General features: G+C 40.2%; 1 protein-coding gene across 11 annotated transcripts in view; it reads right to left on the reverse strand.

The window, feature by feature from the left end:
* The window catches only part of KMT2C (lysine methyltransferase 2C), a 291,663-nt gene that overhangs the window by 17,994 nt on the left and 255,101 nt on the right, over nucleotides 1-18,568 (reverse strand). For 10 of the 11 annotated variants that reach the window (XR_014016732.1, XM_081244951.1, XM_081244952.1 and 7 more), the window contains 6 exons: nucleotides 14,825-14,903; nucleotides 13,185-13,248; nucleotides 11,173-11,405; nucleotides 6,811-8,520; nucleotides 2,158-2,370; nucleotides 1,300-1,464 (listed from right to left, as the gene is read on the reverse strand). Coding sequence is in view for 10 of the 11 variants with exons in the window: in XM_081244951.1 (XP_081101077.1) it covers nucleotides 1,300-1,464; nucleotides 2,158-2,370; nucleotides 6,811-8,520; nucleotides 11,173-11,405; nucleotides 13,185-13,248; nucleotides 14,825-14,903 (2,464 nt within the window). In the remaining variant the exon portion in view is untranslated. The remainder of the gene's footprint in view (nucleotides 1-1,299; nucleotides 1,465-2,157; nucleotides 2,371-6,810; nucleotides 8,521-11,172; nucleotides 11,406-13,184; nucleotides 13,249-14,824; nucleotides 14,904-18,568) is intronic. The other variant, XM_081244953.1, reaches the window with a different exon arrangement.

Here is an 18,568-nt window from a genome sequence, read left to right on the forward strand (position 1 = left end):
AAGGAAAGGAAACATACAGGCCAGGAGGCGTTTCAGTGGAACAAACACCCATCATCCTCTGGACATACCACCCACTGGCTCACTTTCCCCAGCTTGAGTACTTATTTAGCTTTGAAATTAAGAAGCAAATTTATACTGTGCCTGATTTGATTCTATACAACTCTTTCCAAGTTTCACTGTTAAAGCCAGTGAAGGATAGCTTTAAAATTCAACCAATAAATTGTAGAGAGTTCTCAAAAAATTCCTTTATTAAATTAAGATATGCCCCAGTTCTATCAAAAACTTGAGAATTTAAGATCCTAATCCGTAACTGCAACTTGTATCTTAGATATTAGAATCTGGATTGTCTAAAATCTCGAAAAGAAGCAAAAGGAGTAGCAATAATATCTAAATGGACTGAACCTTAACAAATGCAGTTTCCCCCCAAACATTTCTCCCTGCTTAACATCTGTCACCAATTTGTCAGTGATTCATTGACTAGTCTCTCAGGGACTGTTGGAATCTACCAATAATACCATGCAAGTCAAGTGCAAGGTAAAATTACAAATCTAGCAAAGATCTAGGATTTCTGAAGATGATGAAGTTGCGTGGAGAACAGCTTGCATCAGAAGAGAAGGCATTTACAAGAGTTAGGAGAGGTTCTAACTGAAGAGAAAAGCCAACAACGATAATAAATGGAATATCACAAGAGAATGACTTTAATACTAAAGAAGAGAAGCCCTCAGAAAAACTGATGATACTCTCAAATATTTTTGCAAAAAAGATCACTTTACACAAGTCAGATGTGAAGTAAGGAGTATCTAATGAGCCTATCATAAAACTTTGTTAAAAAATATTACCAAAAGATAAACTTGGTTCAGTTTGATATTATTTTTGTAGCCTAAGAATTAATGCACAGGTGCAATTAGTACCTAAGTTATTAGACAAAATACGTTTTTAGGTTTTTTCATTGTATTTTTCAGGGTAAATTCCTAACTACATTTTTTACTCTATTTACTATGAATTTGGAGTCACCTTAAGAGTTAATAAAGATTATAGGAAAATAAATATTTTCCCTACCATAGAAATATACAATGGATGTTTTTCACAATTTGTATTCTGACCTATACAAAAATTTCAAATGTTCATATTGGAAACACTTTACCTGGTAAAATTTTAACCTTTTAGTTGAACTAGAGTTTAAATGGAACTTGGAAGATTAGATAGATGTAAACTAGATGGAAAAACAAGACAAGCTCTACCAATTCTGATATGGCATCCAGAGAGGAAGCAAGGTAACACCTTGGCAAAGAAACATACCTTGTAGATCAACTGAGAATAGTAATCCGAAACCCCTTCAAGGGTAGCACTGCCAAAAGTTCCTAGAAGTCGATTCCCACTATTAAACTGGCCACTGCCGTAAGGAAGAAAGTGGGCAAAGTTCACTCCAATGACTGGTTCCATTAGAGGGAGCAGAGAGAGCTGCTATTGAAAAACACATTTAAGAGTAATGTACACGATAAACAAAACAAGTGTCTCTCAATTTTTCTAAGACCCAAGGCAACTTAGTCAAATAAGGCTTGAGAAAAATAAGACTTAAAAATTTCAAGTATCAAAATGCTGGAATAAGTGAGAGAGACTATAGAATCTCTGAGATATACTTAAAAATGAGCCTTATTCTCATCTGTCTTAAAGGGATGCTGCCAGGCTTCTAACAAGAAAAACACCTTCCTTATCTTCGCTCAGCAAGAATCAGGGCTGAACTGAGGCTAGGTGCCCCCAGCGGCACTCTTCAGCAGCTGTCTCCCACCTTCCGTAACAGCCACAAAGGTGTAAGAATGCACTCTACTAGCGGGAGAGACCAATGCCTGTGTTTCTGTGCATCCGGAGTCACAAGTAACGTGGACAGAATCTTTCTTGGTGCTGAGGCTGCTCCCTTTGAACATAAGTAAATCTTGACCAGCGCCAACCAATCCATCTATTTTACTAAAATTTTGGGGTGCCGATAGGATAAGGTGCAAGTTTGCTTGCACATAGGAAGTCTCTTAGGTTGCTTGTTGAGATGTCTTTTACCCCTTAACTCTCTACTTTTGGGAAAGTTTCAGTTTAACAAGGTTGAAAAAGCATCTGATGTCTCCCTTCCTTGAATTTTTAAAGGGGCTGCTCCAAAAGACTCACCTGCTTCAGGTGGGTAAAGGTGTCGGTGGTAGAGAACATCGCTTGTTTCTCTTCTTCTTCCTTTTTCCTTTTCTTCGACCGAGGTGCTGCCTTCTCTCCGGTCCTCTGAGTCCTTTTGCTTCGCTGTTTCTTGGTTTCACTTCCTCCATCTGTTTTTGGCAACTGGCTGTTGCCACATCCAAAACCACCTTGCACTTGAGCCCCCAAAGTTTGCTAATGTAATCGGAAAGGTTAAGAAATAAGTGAACTATCCACACGCTTGAATTCCAGTTCCTGCTAATCCAGTTCCTCCATCCTAAGACACAATATTCCTAATGTGGGCACCCAAAGTTAAGGAGGGAAAATGGTGGCATCAAATGACCTGTTTTCTGAAAACAGCATCCCTTTTTTGAAACGTGATTCTCAAGTATGGAAATCAGTAAGCTGCAAAGCTTGAGGAGAGAGAACTCTTACATGCGGCTATTCTCCCTTTCAGAGGAGGCAGGCCTGCCTGTACTTGTGCCAGTGACAGCCCAGAGCTCCTACTCCTGCCCACTGGCAGCTGTGGAGGAAGGGGTGCTCTTAGCTCGATGGCTGTGGTGGTCTCTGCATGGTGTTCTAGGGGCCTTATTTGGGCTCCCCTTAGGAATGGGTGAAACACAAGGTATGCAGGCACCATCGCTAAGCTCCAGAAAAGTTTCACAGCCTATGCATCTCAGTTGAGAGGAACAGCTAGCCTCAGAGATCACTAAAAACAAACAACATTGTTCATTCAAATTAGTTCATGGTCATACATTTGACTGAATAATAACTGCTACATACTTAAAGTCAATGAAAGAGGACCTATATGATAGCAAATAAGCCTTTTCTTTACTTTTGTCTCTATGGCTAAGAACAAACCAGTCCTTAAAGAGGTTTTTAAGGGTAGTACTATCAATACTTAAAAAGATGGGACTATTTTTAGGGGCCATTATTTCTAAACTTGACAGCTATACTTTGCTATAGGCAACTACAGTCGCTAAACTTATTTTAATGTGCTCTGCACTGACTCTTTGAGGGTTTGCAGATTATAGTTTCCATTTGTATATATCTAAATGACTTAGAGCACGGATGGCAAAATTGTTCTGTAAAAGGCCAAAGACTAAATATAGCTAACCCAACTCTCTGCCCTGGTACTGCAAAATCAACCACAGACAATTTATAAACTAACGAGCTAGGCTATGGTCTAATAAGATGTTTTAAATTCATGGACACTGAACCTTGAATTTCATATAATTTTCACATGTTGTGAAACACTACTCTGTTTCAGATTTTCTTCAACCATTAAAAAGTGTAAAAACCATTCCTGGCTCATACAAAAAAGAGGGGATGTGGAAGCAGGAACACAGTACCCATCCCAGGGCTAGATCGATGGTTCTCAAAGGGTGGTCCCCAGAGCGGCAGAATGAGCACCACCTAGGATGGCTAGAAATGCACATTCTCTGGCCCCACCCCAGACCTACTGAATCCAAACCTTTAACAAGCCCTCCAGGTGATTCTGATACATTAAAGTTCAGAGAACCCTGGCCTAGAGCTATGCCTCTCACGGCCATACGAATGCGAATCACCTGCGACCTTGTTAAAAAGCACACTCTGACTGGCACACCTGTGCTGGGGGCACAACATCCCGTTTCCTGAAAAGCTCCCAGGTGGGGGTGACGCTGCCCGTCCTCAAGGTCTGCACTGCGAGTGGCACAGAGCAAGGCCCAAGCACTTCTCACTGGCTTATAAAAGAAGAACAATGCAACCGCTTATTAGGTGTGCAGCAGGGTCAGGCACTGTAAGTGCTTAACAGAATTCTCCAATCCTCACGACTACCCTAAAAAGCAGCTATTACTACAGTTCAAAGAATACTTTTAATTACAGAAGAACACAAAAGATTAAAAATCATCCAAAAGTTTGCCCGAGACAGGAATAGTTCACATTTTAATGTATTTGTTTTCGATCTTTTATCTATGCCTACATGTATTTTGTTAAAAACACAATGAATCACACTCAATATTCTTTTATTCTGGTGGTTGCCTTTGAAACTTGACATGTGGTTTGTTCCCCGTGACATTAAACATTCATGCATAACAAATTTTAATGGCTGCAAAAAATCTGTATATTCAGATATAGATATACAGAAACAATAACCCAATCAATAACTACAGTAGTGGATTTAGGTTGTTTTCTCTCATTTTTATCTATTAGTAAAAATAAAGCCATTCATTAGCTATTCATGTTGTCACACCTTTGCACATATTAGAATTTTACGTTCCTCTTGCCAGATTCCTAGATATGTCATTGGTAGTCATGGGTATGCACCACCTTTTATTAATATCACAAGCACAAGGTGTACTCTAATTCCTTTAATCCCTGTGGCAACCCAGTAACAGGGAGCATTATTAATCCTGTTTTACAGATGAGGAAACTGAGGCACAGAAAGCCTGACCGGCCCAGGCTGCACACTGGAAAGAGATGGAACATGGATTTGACGCAGGCTGAGTGATGTGAGCTCTCAAAGCCTCCCAAGGCTTTACCCCTACACCACAACTAATGCCAACTTATGTGTGAGGAAGCACATGTCCTCAGCACGGAGGAAACACCGGGCCTGTCCAACCACTGCCACAACAATTCTGCCTGAAGTGTGACTAGAAAGTAAATGCATTTCATCATCTGTAAAACAGGAATAATCATCGTGCCTGCCGTACCTCAGGGCAAGCGCTGAGCACAGTATAACCCCTAGAATGTGGTTAAGAAGGCATCATCCCTAGTAATCCAGGGCCCCCGCCCCTTGCTGCCCTCCCAGATGGATGAGAACATGTGACACAGTCCAAACATTTATACACATACTAATTGATCTCATCCCTTTTTCTATCATAACACCCAATATAAATATTTTTTTACATATAATCACTAGTTATTAGGACCTAACTTCACTCCACCGAATACCAACTATGTGGTATTGAGATAGAAAGGCACAGAGACAGAAAGGTGCTCAGGACGCCGTCTACACCCTTCAAGGAGGCATCTATGCTCAGTGGTTCTAGAGAAACTGCTATGTAAGCACATGGGCATCCACTTATTTGAGACTGGCTGAGCTGAGTAAGTTATCTGGGGAAGATGATTCCAGAACTGAGTCTTAAGAGATACAGATATTGGCCAGATGTTAAAAAAAAAAAAAGAAGAAGAAGAAGAAGGGAGAGCAGAAACAGCAGCATATGGCCATATATGGAAGGGTAAAATCAGAAAGACACTAAGGGGCTGCAAGTAGCCCGGTATTCCTAGGGGCAGAGGATGCAATGGACAAAGTAGCTAGAGATCAGGTCTATTTGCTGATGACAAATATGACTGAAAAAGTTATCACCACCAAAACCTACAAAAATTACATGACTCTATGGGGTTACCACTCAACCTCCACTGAATAAGACAAATAAGAGAAAACAAAGAGTAAGCCAATACTTGCAAAACAAATGATTTCACTAACAATCTTAAAACTGCAAATTTGGACAACTAAATATAGCACTCCACCTCATTCAATTAAAAAAAATGAAAAATTTAAAATCTAATTTGAGAAACACTATAGGGAAAGCTTTATGAACACAATAGCCATGGTAGTGTAGCATCTGAAAGATAAGACAAGTTAACCAATTCCTACAACCTAGAAAACCCCAGTTTGGGAAATATGTCAAGGAAGTTCACTGAAATGCAGGAGATCGAATCTTGTAAAGGTATATTTACAACAAAGTTCTTCATACAAATGAAAAAACAAAAGCAAATCCAATGTTTTATAACTTAAAAAGGAGACTTCCCTGGTGGCACAGTGGTTGAGAATCCGCCTGCCAATGCAGTGGACACGGGTTCGATCCCTGGTCCTGGAAGATCCCACATGCTGCAGAGCAACTAAGCCCACACGCCACAACTACTGAGCCTGCGTGCCACAACTACTGAAGCCCGTGCACCTAGAGCCCGTGGTCCGCAACAGGAGAGGCCCGCACACTGCAACGAAGAGTGGCCCCCGCTCGCTGCAACTAGAGAAAGCCCGCGCGCAGCAAAGACCCAACGCAGCCAAATATAAAAATTAAAACAAACAAACAAAGTCTAACACTTAAAAACTTTAAAAAAAAAGGCAAAATATCGACACATGGAAAACCACAAAGATAAAATAGCATCTACCTGTAAAACTGTGTTTGCATAACATTAAGTATCAATACTTTGAGACAGAATGGATTCCCAATATGGGTTATTCCTGAGAGTCCCCAAGGGTATTAACAGGGTGCCTGAGCTGTTTTCTGTATTTCAAAGAGGTTAATGGAAATTGCACTCTATTTGCAATTAGGACACGTAGATGATTACTTCTTTGCTTTAGTCAGATCAACTCAACATGGTGATAATCAGCTAACAGGAATATGTTACGTATGGAACGCATGACCCTACAGCTCTCTGATTTTTGAAAAATACAGTAAGCAAATTATTACTTGATATAGTTTATAGGTATAAACCAAAACATGAGGTCCGCGTTTTTTTACTCCACAATAAAAAGGTTATAAAATAGCGTTGAAATCAATACAGCAGTTGGCACTAATCTGTTGTAACCATAATTTAAAATAAAAGGGGGAAAAAAAGTAAGTTGCTTTCCTGAGCCACACTTACCACGTCGGCTGGGTTCTGCCTCTCAACCAGTTTGTTATCCTTCGCACCGTCGTCTTCTGAACAAAAACTCCCTTCCGGTTTTTGACTTAGAAGGGAAGATGCCTTTTTATTTTTCAGCAGGTGCTTCAGAAGCTCATTGCCTGAATCTCCTTTGGAAGCAGGGGCGCCGGCAGGTCGGGGAGGACTCTGCCCCGGGCAGGCAGCGCCGGCCACAGCCCTTTCTTTGGCCCGATCCCCAGGGCGCTCCTCCAGTTCAGGCCCATCTGGGCCCGGGTGCTGCTCCGGCTCAGCTGACTCCAGTTTCATCTCCCCAGTGGGGGCAGGGGCGTCGATGGGGCGCTTATCCACCTCTGAACTCGCACAGGTCTGTTGACCTGGGGTTCCTCGTGCGAAGTCACCGCTGGGCCGTTCGTTCTCTGGTTCTGTGCGCAGCGGGCCAGCTGCCGGGTCAGGAGGTGATAGGCCGCCCGGTTCCGCTGCCTCGGGTTCTCCTTGCTGAGGGAGCTCGCCGGGTGTGTTCACCGCGAGAGCAGAGGCAGCTTCCGAGACACCCGGGGTTGGTGGAGCAGTTACATCCGAATGGGGAGTAGAAGGTGCCTTGGTAGATTCCGCATCGTCGTCTTTCTTCTTCTTTCTTGTTCTCTTCTTTTTCCCTTTCTCTTCTGGGATTATATCAGAATACAGCTGAATGAGAGATGGGGCTGATCCTGGGTAACTCTGTCCACGGCTTACAGCCGGGTCTTGGCCACAGGGGAGACTGCTATTAGCCACTGGAGGTGCCGCAGGTAAAGCGGGTGTAAAAGGAGGCCTCACCGGGGACTGCTGGAAGCTGGCCCCAGGAACACCTCCATGTACCGGCTTCACAGGATGGAAATTTGGGCTTCCACCAGGAATTGATGGTGAGTCGGGAACAAACGAGGGAGGTCCCATCTGCCTCCGCTCATTGGTTTGCATGAAACTTGGGGTGGGTGGTGAATTAATAGACGCTTGCTGCAGGTTCTGCTGCTGTAAAACCGGCCCCGCTTGCTGCTGCTGCTGTGGAGGCTGCTGAAGGGGTCTTGGAGGTTGCGTAAAGTCACAAGGCAGGTCAGAAGCGTAGAATGGAATCTGGGGCACAGGCGTCCTGCTGCTTAGCTCTGAGCCCGTCATGCCGTGCTGCTCCATTTCCATCCTCTGCTGCAGAGCTCTCTGTCTATCTACTTCTTGCATGAGCTGGATTCGTTGTCTTTCCTGCTGTTCTCGTAAACGTTCCTTACGTTCCCGTTCTTGAAAACCTTCACTAAAGGGGTTATTGTCATCAAATTCCACCCGTGGTGGTGGTCCACTCTGTGGATTTGCACTTGACACTGCCCCTGGGGCTGGTGGGCAAGTTTTTATTGGTAACTGGGCAACTGGAGGCTGAATCCTAGGAGGATTGAGGGGGAGGTGAGAAGGAGCACCGGTAGGTTGCCATCCAGGTAAACTGGGCATTCTAGCAGGGCTCGTGTGGCCAGAAATGACTGCTGTGTGCTGTTGGTGCTGTAGCTGCAGTGGCGCCATGGGGAAGCTGGACTGGCTCATGGGAGGCGGGGGGGCACCTGGAACCAGGGGCAGCTGGGGCTGGACACCTGGCATCACGGTGGGTGGGGCCATTGCACACTGCTGCTGCTGCTGCTGCTTGATCCGGTAATCTTCAATCAACTCGGCATGCTCTTTCTGTTGTTTACGAATCTGGAAGAGCAAATTAAATCGTACTCATTTATATGTGCTACGGGCTGACGATTATGGTGGAGGTTATACAGAAGGCAGTTAGATCAGGCAGAGGCAAAAATATCTTGCTTAGGCAATGGCAAAAATCACCAAGGGAAAAAAAAAAGAAAGGACGGATCAACTAAAACTGCCAAGCTTTTCAATAATAGGATGTTTCTAAATATGAAATAACAAAAACAAATTTGAAAAACATTTTTCTGAACTAAATATTTAAGAAAATCCTTCTCTGAGCCATAAACTATTTAAACTACATATAAAAAATAAAACAATAAAGGCTACACAGCAATCAGATAATTGTAACTTCTTTAGAAGTTACATTAATATGTAAGGTTAGACTAACTGTGAGATTTAACTCAAACTTTAACCGTTTAAATGTGCTAAGATTTCATTTCTTAAGTATACAAAAGTGTACAACATGTTAAGACAAGATGAAGTACCAGTACATATACCACACCCTCCCCTCCAGGTTAAAAAGACTAGATTGGTAATAAAACTCCTTGAATTTAATGGGTAACATATTCAAATCATAATTTCTGAAATATGTAAAAGCTCTGAGGTAATGCTTTGAACAGTTCCTAAGAGGCTCCTAATATAATGACTGACTTGGGTCAGTTAATTAATCCCCAGAAGCCTTTGTACCCCGTGGGCAGACGCTACAGACCAACCTCAATGAAGACACAACCCGTGTCCTAAGGACACACCACCTCACTTAGGGGGGCTGGGAGAAAGGGGTGCAAGATGATGTACATACCCTCCAAAATCACTCCATTTTTGTGCACTGTACTAGTACACTGAGCCAGTTCTGATAGGTTTTCAACTTATTTTCAACAGTTTCCCAGGCAGACTAGCATATTCTCTGCACATAATGGTTCTGGTCTATTTTCCTGTAGCTGGCAACTGCTACTTATTTTCTTCTCTTTCCTGACTGGCTTACTAGCTAGAACTGAGGAATTACCATCGGATTGGCGAATGAGTATGAACATACATAAAGCACCAGAACACTAACTGGAATACAGAAGGTGGTGATCCATGCCTTTGCCATGACATTTTAAAATTCTCTTAAAAACGCTGTCATGAATTGCTTATCTTAATAAGATTACACTGGACTGCTGGCAACTATGTTGTAGCAGATGATGTGTCCTATTTCCCAAGTATAGTATTACCTTCTAAACAGGATTTGATCCATGGATATGCAAAAGCTAGGCCCTCGCCATAAAAAATTTATATAAAAATACCAGAAGGCAATAAAAAGGCTAAAAATAAGTTATAAAGAAATCCTTAAAAGCATTTTTACTTGAGATAAACACGGCCCCAGAAAGTAAATTTAAAGAGAAAGGAAACCTCTCATTCCAGAACAGTCCTGGTTTTAAACAATGGAAATCATATTGTAATCAGCTTATTGTTGGGACATTATTGTGGTAGCTATTGGTTGGAGATAAACGCCACAGTCGAAATCCCTGCTCCAATGATCAGCTATGTCACCTACCTCCACAATGACTCAGCAGATTCCTCATGTGTAACATGGTGATAATACTACCTTGTTCATGAGGTTATAGAGAGTGTCAGGTAAGACAGGGCCTGTAACTGTGGTCACTACACAGAAAGCACTTCTGTGATTTTTACTGGTTCAATCTGCTCTGAATTCCTCCCTTTCCACCATTAACATTGGGAGTAAGATTTAAATTGACCATCAAAAGCAAGATTGACCTTTTCTGGTGTACAATTCTATGAACTTTAACATGGGTGGAGATTAGTGTGGCCATCACCACAGTCAAGATACTGAAGGAAAGTCCCAGGGTTCCCAGTTTTTGGTGAGTGTGTTAGAGATGCAGTCAATATTTGTGTACAGGTTTGTGTGTGAACCTAAGTTTTTAATTCATTGAGTAAATACCTAGGAGTGGCCACTTAACACATTTTGAACACTAAATAAAAAATTTAAATTTTACTTCTTCTCGAGTATAACTGATATTTCAGTATGAGCATTTTCAGAAACATCAGGTTCATAATGGAAGATAACAGCAAAATGATCTCATTTTTCAGGAATGAGTCCTTTAAATAAGATACACCAATGTACGTTAAGACCAAAATGATATTGAGAAGGAGTACTAATAAAAACATACTATGGGGGAAAAAAAACAAAAAAAACCCCACCAGAATGATTCAAATGCTCTATCTGAAATTCCATTAGAAACTAAGGAACCAAAGGACATGGCAAAGCAAAGGTCAACTCCAAGTAGAAAGCCTATGATCTGCCCATGAGCTGTCCTCAGGAGAGCTAAGACTCTGCACAGTGACTTCTCAGAACAGGGGAAGTAACTGAATTTCCCCAGCCGTATTAGCTATAGCAGTATGAAAACAGTTCTTCTAGGTCAGGATTATGAGAACTTATCTCATCAGTGGCGCTTACTGAAAGTACGTGCTGTGTGACCACGACTCTGGGGCAAGGACAGGGGTTATTTCTTCAGGTAGTAAGAGGTCTCAGAGCTGTCACTTTTGACAGTGCACTTCTGTGTGCCATTTAACACCAATTGAAATCCTTTATAGTTAATCAATGACAGACCAAAAGATTCTATGCATTAACGACTGTTTCTATTTTGCAAACCTATTTGTTACCTGTTCTAGCTGCTTCTGAACCATGCTTTGCTGTTCAGTGACGTGCTTGAGCTGCTCTGCATCTTCTTCTGGAAACTCACGCCCAGCTTTCTTGGCGGTACGTTGTTTAGCTGAAAGGGCCTTCTTGGATTTCCTGTGTGCACCAATTTGTTCTTCAAGATATTTCTGCTGCATCTGAAGAAGCTGTTGGGTCTCCTGAAGCCATTCTTCATACTGTTTACGTTGTGAATCATCTGAGGAAAAAAATTAAAATTCACCTGTGTCAATTTTCTAAAGAGTCCAATATAAGTTACACAAATCCATTTTGTAAGGAAACATTTTCATCATGACCTTGTAATAGATATTTTGAAAACATAATAGTAAATAACTATATAAAGTATAAGATTTTAGAAAAATATTTAAGAAAACCAAAGAATGCATGTTCTTAGGACACAGGCTAACTTCATACTTATAAATATTATAAACCCAATCTTTGAAAAGCAAAAGACTTATCTAATGGAACACTTTTTATCTACTAAACTATCAAATTCTCTAACCCATCAGCCAAACTATATATTGAACTATATTTGTATTTGATTAATTCAACTTTACAGATTTTGAAGAGACAAAGTAAGACATATCCTATTAAGGTCTGAGCATGGATTAGGTATCATTTCCCATGCTAATTTTCCTAAGTTTATGGGTTTCCCCTATTTCTAAATGGTGAAAGTATGTCCTAAACTATGAGGGAGGGAACCGAGGAAGTTTTAGAAAGGACCAAAATGAAGTCTGTTTTATAGAGGAAATCCGTAAGTTAAAAACATTGGTAATTTTTATGAATTCTGTCATTTATATGTCTATAAATAACCCATTAATCAAGTAAAATCTTCTCTACTTGTATGACTGTCATTAATATCTCCCCAAATAGTTGTATCTCTTCATCTTGTAGCAATATTCCTTCTTAATTCTTTAAGGGCACTTTACTTCACTGATGCCAAGTTCAAAAAAAAAAAGTCACCTTATGGTTGTGAAATTCAGAATATACCTTTTTGACTCACTTTAAGACAAAGAAATAAATAAATACAATTCCAAGAAGGACATTAGCTGAAAAATTACATCAATGATAACAGAATATTATCATACAATAAGAATCCAACCAAAGCCAATGGGCACAATAAAGCCAGAAAAAGCCAGTTGGTTACAGTTGTTTATTTGTTTTTAATGCGAATATGTATGCAAATTATAATAATTAGTGCAGGGGTAATTTCAAAAGGTCAGACTTTGGGTTTGTTCTTAAACCCAGAAGTTCCAGTACATGTATGAACTTGAAATCTAGTCTACTAAATTTGAAGGGCATTTTTCAGAACAGGCTTTTTCACAAGATTTCAGAAGTTCTGCTTCTGGTAGAATGAGACCTACCGCAAGGAAAGCCTTTCTGGTTTCTGGAACCAGGAGAGCAGAGGTGAGCAAAATGAAAAATAATGGTGAAAAAAAAGTTAGCTAAACAGTCTGAAGATTTCGGAAAGGTTCAGTTTGGGGAGAACTTTAAACGCTATCCTGAACCACTCTGGGACCCCTGAAAGTAACGAGAAAGGATCAATGGCATCCTGCACCCCTGACTTCACACCATGCTGCTAACCCAGCTCACCTTTCCCTTTGCTGTTCCCATTTAGTGTCCTTGTCACTCAGGCAGACAGTCATTAGAAAAGAAGTGGTTTAATTCTACAGATTGTAAAGTGCCCAATCTATATACAAAAAATAGCAGCAACACTGAAGAGAATGGGGAAGATGATTTTTCTGTATTAAAATATTTATCTCTAACCATAATTATTCATGCACAGAAAAAAAAGCAATGAAATACATGCCTTGAGGAAAAGATGCCTAATAGGGCAGTGATGTTTAATAAAAGATGAGGGCACTTCGACTTTTTAAAATAACACACCTAAACTAACTCCAAGATTTTAAAAGAACACAAATATAGTGCAAAACAAGCAATCCCCAGAGAACAGGTAACTAATTAGATTTATACTTACTGACAAAGCCTGGACCAAAATTTGGAGGATTAGGCCTAGAAATCTGATGTGTTATACTGCCATCCTAAAATAAGTAAAATTTACAAATAGGTTTATTCCACATTTCAGTTCAAGGGGAAAAAAACTTTTAAAAAATGAAAAAGAAAAAAAGAAATGGAAAGGGAAAAGAACTTTAATTTCTTATGACATCTTTAAAACTTTCATTTTTATAAAAAGTAGAATGAATTTTGTGGTGACAACCTAATTTCTGGACATTTTAAACTATCTCTGAACTGTTATATTTGCTAGATTTCAGTGGAAAAACAATTATGTTTGAAGTAAGGGGTTATTCATCAGAAATATAATAGTAGGGCAAATCAAATAGTGTTAGTATTATACTTAGCTAAAGATCCATGTAAAACCCCACTTTTTGATGAAATCTACCTGGTTTCTTCTGCAACTAAGACTGAAACATGGGTTCCAGATTTACTAAATTCCACTCCACAACACAAAGTTATTTATGAACAAAAACCAATATCTCTAACAGACACAAATAATAAAACAAATATATACTAATTAAAAATGTTACTCTTATTTTCTCATTAAATGTCTTATATCTTCCAGGGAGACCAAATAGTTATCATCTCACAATTCCCTGGCAACAGTCTGATAAACAGAATTAACTCTGAAAAAGCATTTACTGAGTTGTCACAAATTCTGTTAGGTATGAGCTGTATACAAGGTAATGACTAAAAATGATACCAGCACCCAGAATACACTACATGTAAACCATTTAATACTGCAAAGCAGGTGGTGTAACACTGAACAGATCAGGAAACAGAAGTTAAAAAATTTGCCCAAAGTTGAACAATAAACTCATAGTGGAACTCAGATTATTTTAAAACTCAGCTATGAAGCCCATGCTTTTTCCACTGTGTCAGATGGTCTCTCTTTTTTAATCAAAAGAATATAATTATCAGCATAATAAATCTGAAGCGTTAACTGGCAGGGCGAAAAAGAAAGTGCCAAAAAGACATAAAGAAAATAGGTAGCTTTCTCTCTTTCTTCCCCCCACCCAGGCAGATACTTGAAAAAAAAAAAAAAAAGAAAAGAAAACACAGTATGAAATGAGCAGTTCTACTTTCCTGAATTCTAGTTTCCTTGACACTAAATATTTACACTTTTTAAAGCTGATAATTGTGAACAGTAAATATTTCAAAAACTAAATTATTCCAAGGAATAAACTGTAGAACGTGACTATCTGTAGCTAAATAAAATGATTATAATCATTATTTTCTACATTTTATAGCAGTTTTACATTTAAATGTAATGAGTGAATTCTAAAATGCAGGACATGAAAATATCTCTGTGGAGTTGAAAGTAAATAAAAGCAAACCCCCAAACCCTAAGCATTTGGCTTCCCTCCAAGTGACCTTCTACCCTTAAATGTATAGATCCTTTTCAGAAATTGTCAATTTTTAAACTTTGTCTTTCCCTTAAAAATAATAAAATGTCTTTATTTCTGCTGAGCTGATAATACTGGTACATCCTGGCAGTGTTCTAGGACTTCTACTATTTTTTGGAAGAGGCCTCACCATAAAGAATAGCGAGAGACACAGGAAAACGTGCGTTCTTAAGGGACTAGTTACAAGCAGCAGTACCTGAGTAACCGCCTGTGGAAGGAGAGTCTGACCATCACCAGTCTGTGTTCCAGTCACCGACTGGCCCATAAAGGGGAACCTGTGAAAAGGAAGTACTAAGCATCAAAGGATAAGCATTTGGAACTAACATTATTTTTAAGTGCTTAACAATTTTCTCTTCCAGGGAAGAAAGAGTAATGGCGGTGTCTTCCTCATCAAGAACATTTACTAAAGCCCTGGTTTTTGTGTCCCAACCTCACTACACAATTCTGTGAAGTGTGGATTCTTACTACCCTCATTTTACTTTCGATGAAAAGGAAGATTCAGAGAGATTAAGTAACTTTCCCCACAGTGATGAGTGGGGCAGCGATGTCAATGAGGCTGTTCCAGAGGGTCCACGCTGTTAAATGTCTCATTATACCTTAAAATTAACTCAAGCCTTTTAGGTGAAAAATATAATGAAGACAATTTTCTTAGAATTTATGTACTAAAACTATATGTTCCAATGTTTATTTAAAAATAGTTGGGGGCTCCCCTAGTGGCGCAGTGGTTGAGAGTCCGCCTGCCGATGCAGGGGACACGGGTTCGTGCCCCGGCCCGGGAAGATCCCACATTCAGCAGAGCGGCTGGGCCCATGAGCCATGGCCGCTGAGCCTGCGCGTCCGGAGCCTGTGCTCCACAACGGGAGAGGCCACAACAGTGAGAGGCCCGCGTACCGCAGGAAAAAAAAAAAAAAAAAAAGTTGGTAGCTTACAAAAACTTTTGCATCCTAAAACAAAAGATGTATCTCAATTAAGAAGTTTCATACATTTTTTAAAACATCTTTATTGGAGTATAATTGCTTTACAGTGGTGTATTAGCTTCTGCTTTATAACAAAGTGAATCAGTTATACATATACATATGTTCCCATATCTCTTCCCTCTTGCATCTCCCTCCCTCCCACCTTCCCTATACCACCCCTCTAGGTGGTCACAAAGCACCGAGCTGATCTCCCTGTGCTATGAGGCTGCTTCCCATTAGCTATCTATTTTATGTTTGGTAGTGTATGTATGTCCATGCCACTCTCTCACTTTGTCACAGCTTACCCCTTCCCCCTCCCCATATCCTCAAGTCCATTCTCTAGTAGGTCTGTGTCTTTATTCCCGTCTTACCCCTAGGGTCTCTATGACCTTTTATTTTTTTTCTTAGATTCCATATGTATGTGTTAGCATATGGTATTTGTTTTTCTCTTTCTGACTTACTTCACTCTGTATGACAGACTCTAGGTCCATCCACCTCACTACAAATAACTCAATTTCGTTTCGTTTTATGGCTGAGTAATATTCCATTGTATATATGTGCCACATCTTCTTTATCCATTCATCTGTTGATGGACACTTAGGTTGCTTCCATGTCCTGGCTACTGTAAATAGAGCTGAAATGAACATTTTGGTACATGACTCTTTTTGAATTATGGTTTTCTCAGGGTATATGCCCAGTAGTGGGATTGCTGGGTCGTATGGTAGTTCTATTTTTAGTTTTTTAAGGAACCTCCATACTGTTCTCCATAGCGGCTGTATCAATTTACGTTCCCACCAACAGTGCAAGAGTGTTCCCTTTTCTTCACACCCTCTCCAGCATTTATTGTTTCTAGATTTTTTGATGATGGCCATTCTGACTTCATACATTTTTTAAAATGGATGGCTAGTGGGAAGCTGCCGCATAGCACAGGGAGATCAGCTTGGTGATTTGTGACCACTTAGAGGGGTGGGATAGGGAGGGTGGGAGGGAGGCTCAAGAGGAGGGGATATAGGGATGTATGTATGCACATGGCTGATTCACTTTGTTGTACAGCAGAAACTAATACAACATTGTAAAGCATTTATACTCCAATAAAGATGTGAAATAAATAAATAAATAAATAAATAGGAAAAAAGTTTCATACATTTTTATATCTAAATGTTAAAGCAAACCAAAAGCTGGTCACTGACCAAGAGAAAGTCTATATGGTCCAAAATATCTGGCAAAACGTTACTTACTCTAATTAAAAACTTCACAGAAACATTACTGCTTTGATGAAAACACTGCCCCTAGAATTACCAAATGCGTCAACATAACAAGATTATATTTTGCAAATTATTTTTCAAACACTGTACCTTAATATCTGAGTACTATCAGAATTTGGAAAATATGCTTTTTAATTTTTTTACTCAGCTTTTTGATTCATCTGTTACCCCCTGGCTCCACTACAGCCCTGGTGTGGAATAATCTCATAATCCCAAAAGCACTCACTGTCTATCACCCTCAGTCAACTTATGACATCACTTGAAGGAAGGACCATCACCTCTCCTTCTTCAAAGTGCTCAGCAGAAGGGCTAACAACACACCTGACGACTAACAGATCAGTGTACCTGAGTGATACAGACATGATGCTGAAGGAGCAGGGGTTCTGATTCTCAGGTCCATATTTTAAAGTACGTACGGAATTAAATTTAGCATTTCCTTCTATTTTGACTATGCTCAGCAAACTACAATATTATCAGCAGTACTGTGACTTTGCACCAACAGAACTCGCATAATTTTCATAGCAGAAGTTGTTGCACATACCTCATAGGTCACTTAAGTTCATCACTATTTTGAAATTATGGTAGTTATTAGACTTACTGCCAAATTTATTAATGCATTAGAGAAGCACCATATGCTGTAACTTTTATATTTAAGTTAACTATATTTCAAATATAATTGATTTCCTCTGTAAAACCAATGTTTTTGGTTTTGCATTAAAATATTCTGAGGAGTTCAGGTTTCACTGGGATGTCAAAAAAGTTCATGACATAAAAAAGTTAAGAAGCCCTGTGACACAGAAATAGTGTTAATAGACATTGTGCAATAATGAAAACCGGGACTTCCCTGGTGGCGCAGTGGTTGAGAATCCACCTGCCAGTGCAGGGGACACAGGTTCAAGCCCTGGTCCAGGAAGATCTCACATGCCACGGAGCAACTAAGCCTGTGTGCCACAACTACTGAGTCTGCACTCTAGAGCCCACAAGCCACAACTACTGAAGCCCGCACACCTAGAGCCTGTGCTCTGCAACAAGAGAAGCCACCACAATGAGAAGCCCACGCACCGCAACCAAGAGTAGCCCCCGCTCTCCACAGCTAGAGAAAGCCCATGCACAGCAACAAAGACCCAATGCAGCCAAAAATAAATAATATATAATTAATTTTTTAAAAAACCCGAGGAGCCTTCTAGAATAAGCTCCCACTGGCCAAGAATGGTCAATTTGCACATCGCTAAGGTTACAGCTGCAACAGATTTAAAAACACATCAAATGTATTTAAAAAAATAATAATAAAATAATGAAAATCATTAGAAAGTACAATCTCTTCTTTGATCTCAACAATGCTTCTTGGAATTCCCTGGTGGTGCAGTGGTTAAGAATCCGCCTGCCAATGCAGGGGACACGGGTTCCATCCCTGCTCCAGGAAGACCCGAATGCCGTGGAGCAACTAAGCCCGTGCACCACAACTACTGAGCCTGCGCTCTAGAGCCTGCGAGCCACAACTACTGAGCCCGCGTGCCTAGAGCCCGTGCTCCGCAACAAGAGAAGCCACCGCAATGAGAAGCCTGTGCACCGCAACGAAGAGTAGCCCCCGCTCGCCCCAACTAGAGAAAGCCCGTGCGCAGCAACAAAGACCTGACGCAGACATAAGTAAATAAAATAATTTAAAAAACAAAAACAAACAAAAATAATGCTTCTTAACCATTTCCAAAGTATCTCAAC

The sequence above is a fragment of the Mesoplodon bidens genome (genome assembly GCF_964165515.1).
Source record: "Mesoplodon bidens genome assembly, chromosome: 9".
NCBI classification, from domain to species: Eukaryota; Metazoa; Chordata; class Mammalia; order Artiodactyla; family Ziphiidae; genus Mesoplodon; species Mesoplodon bidens.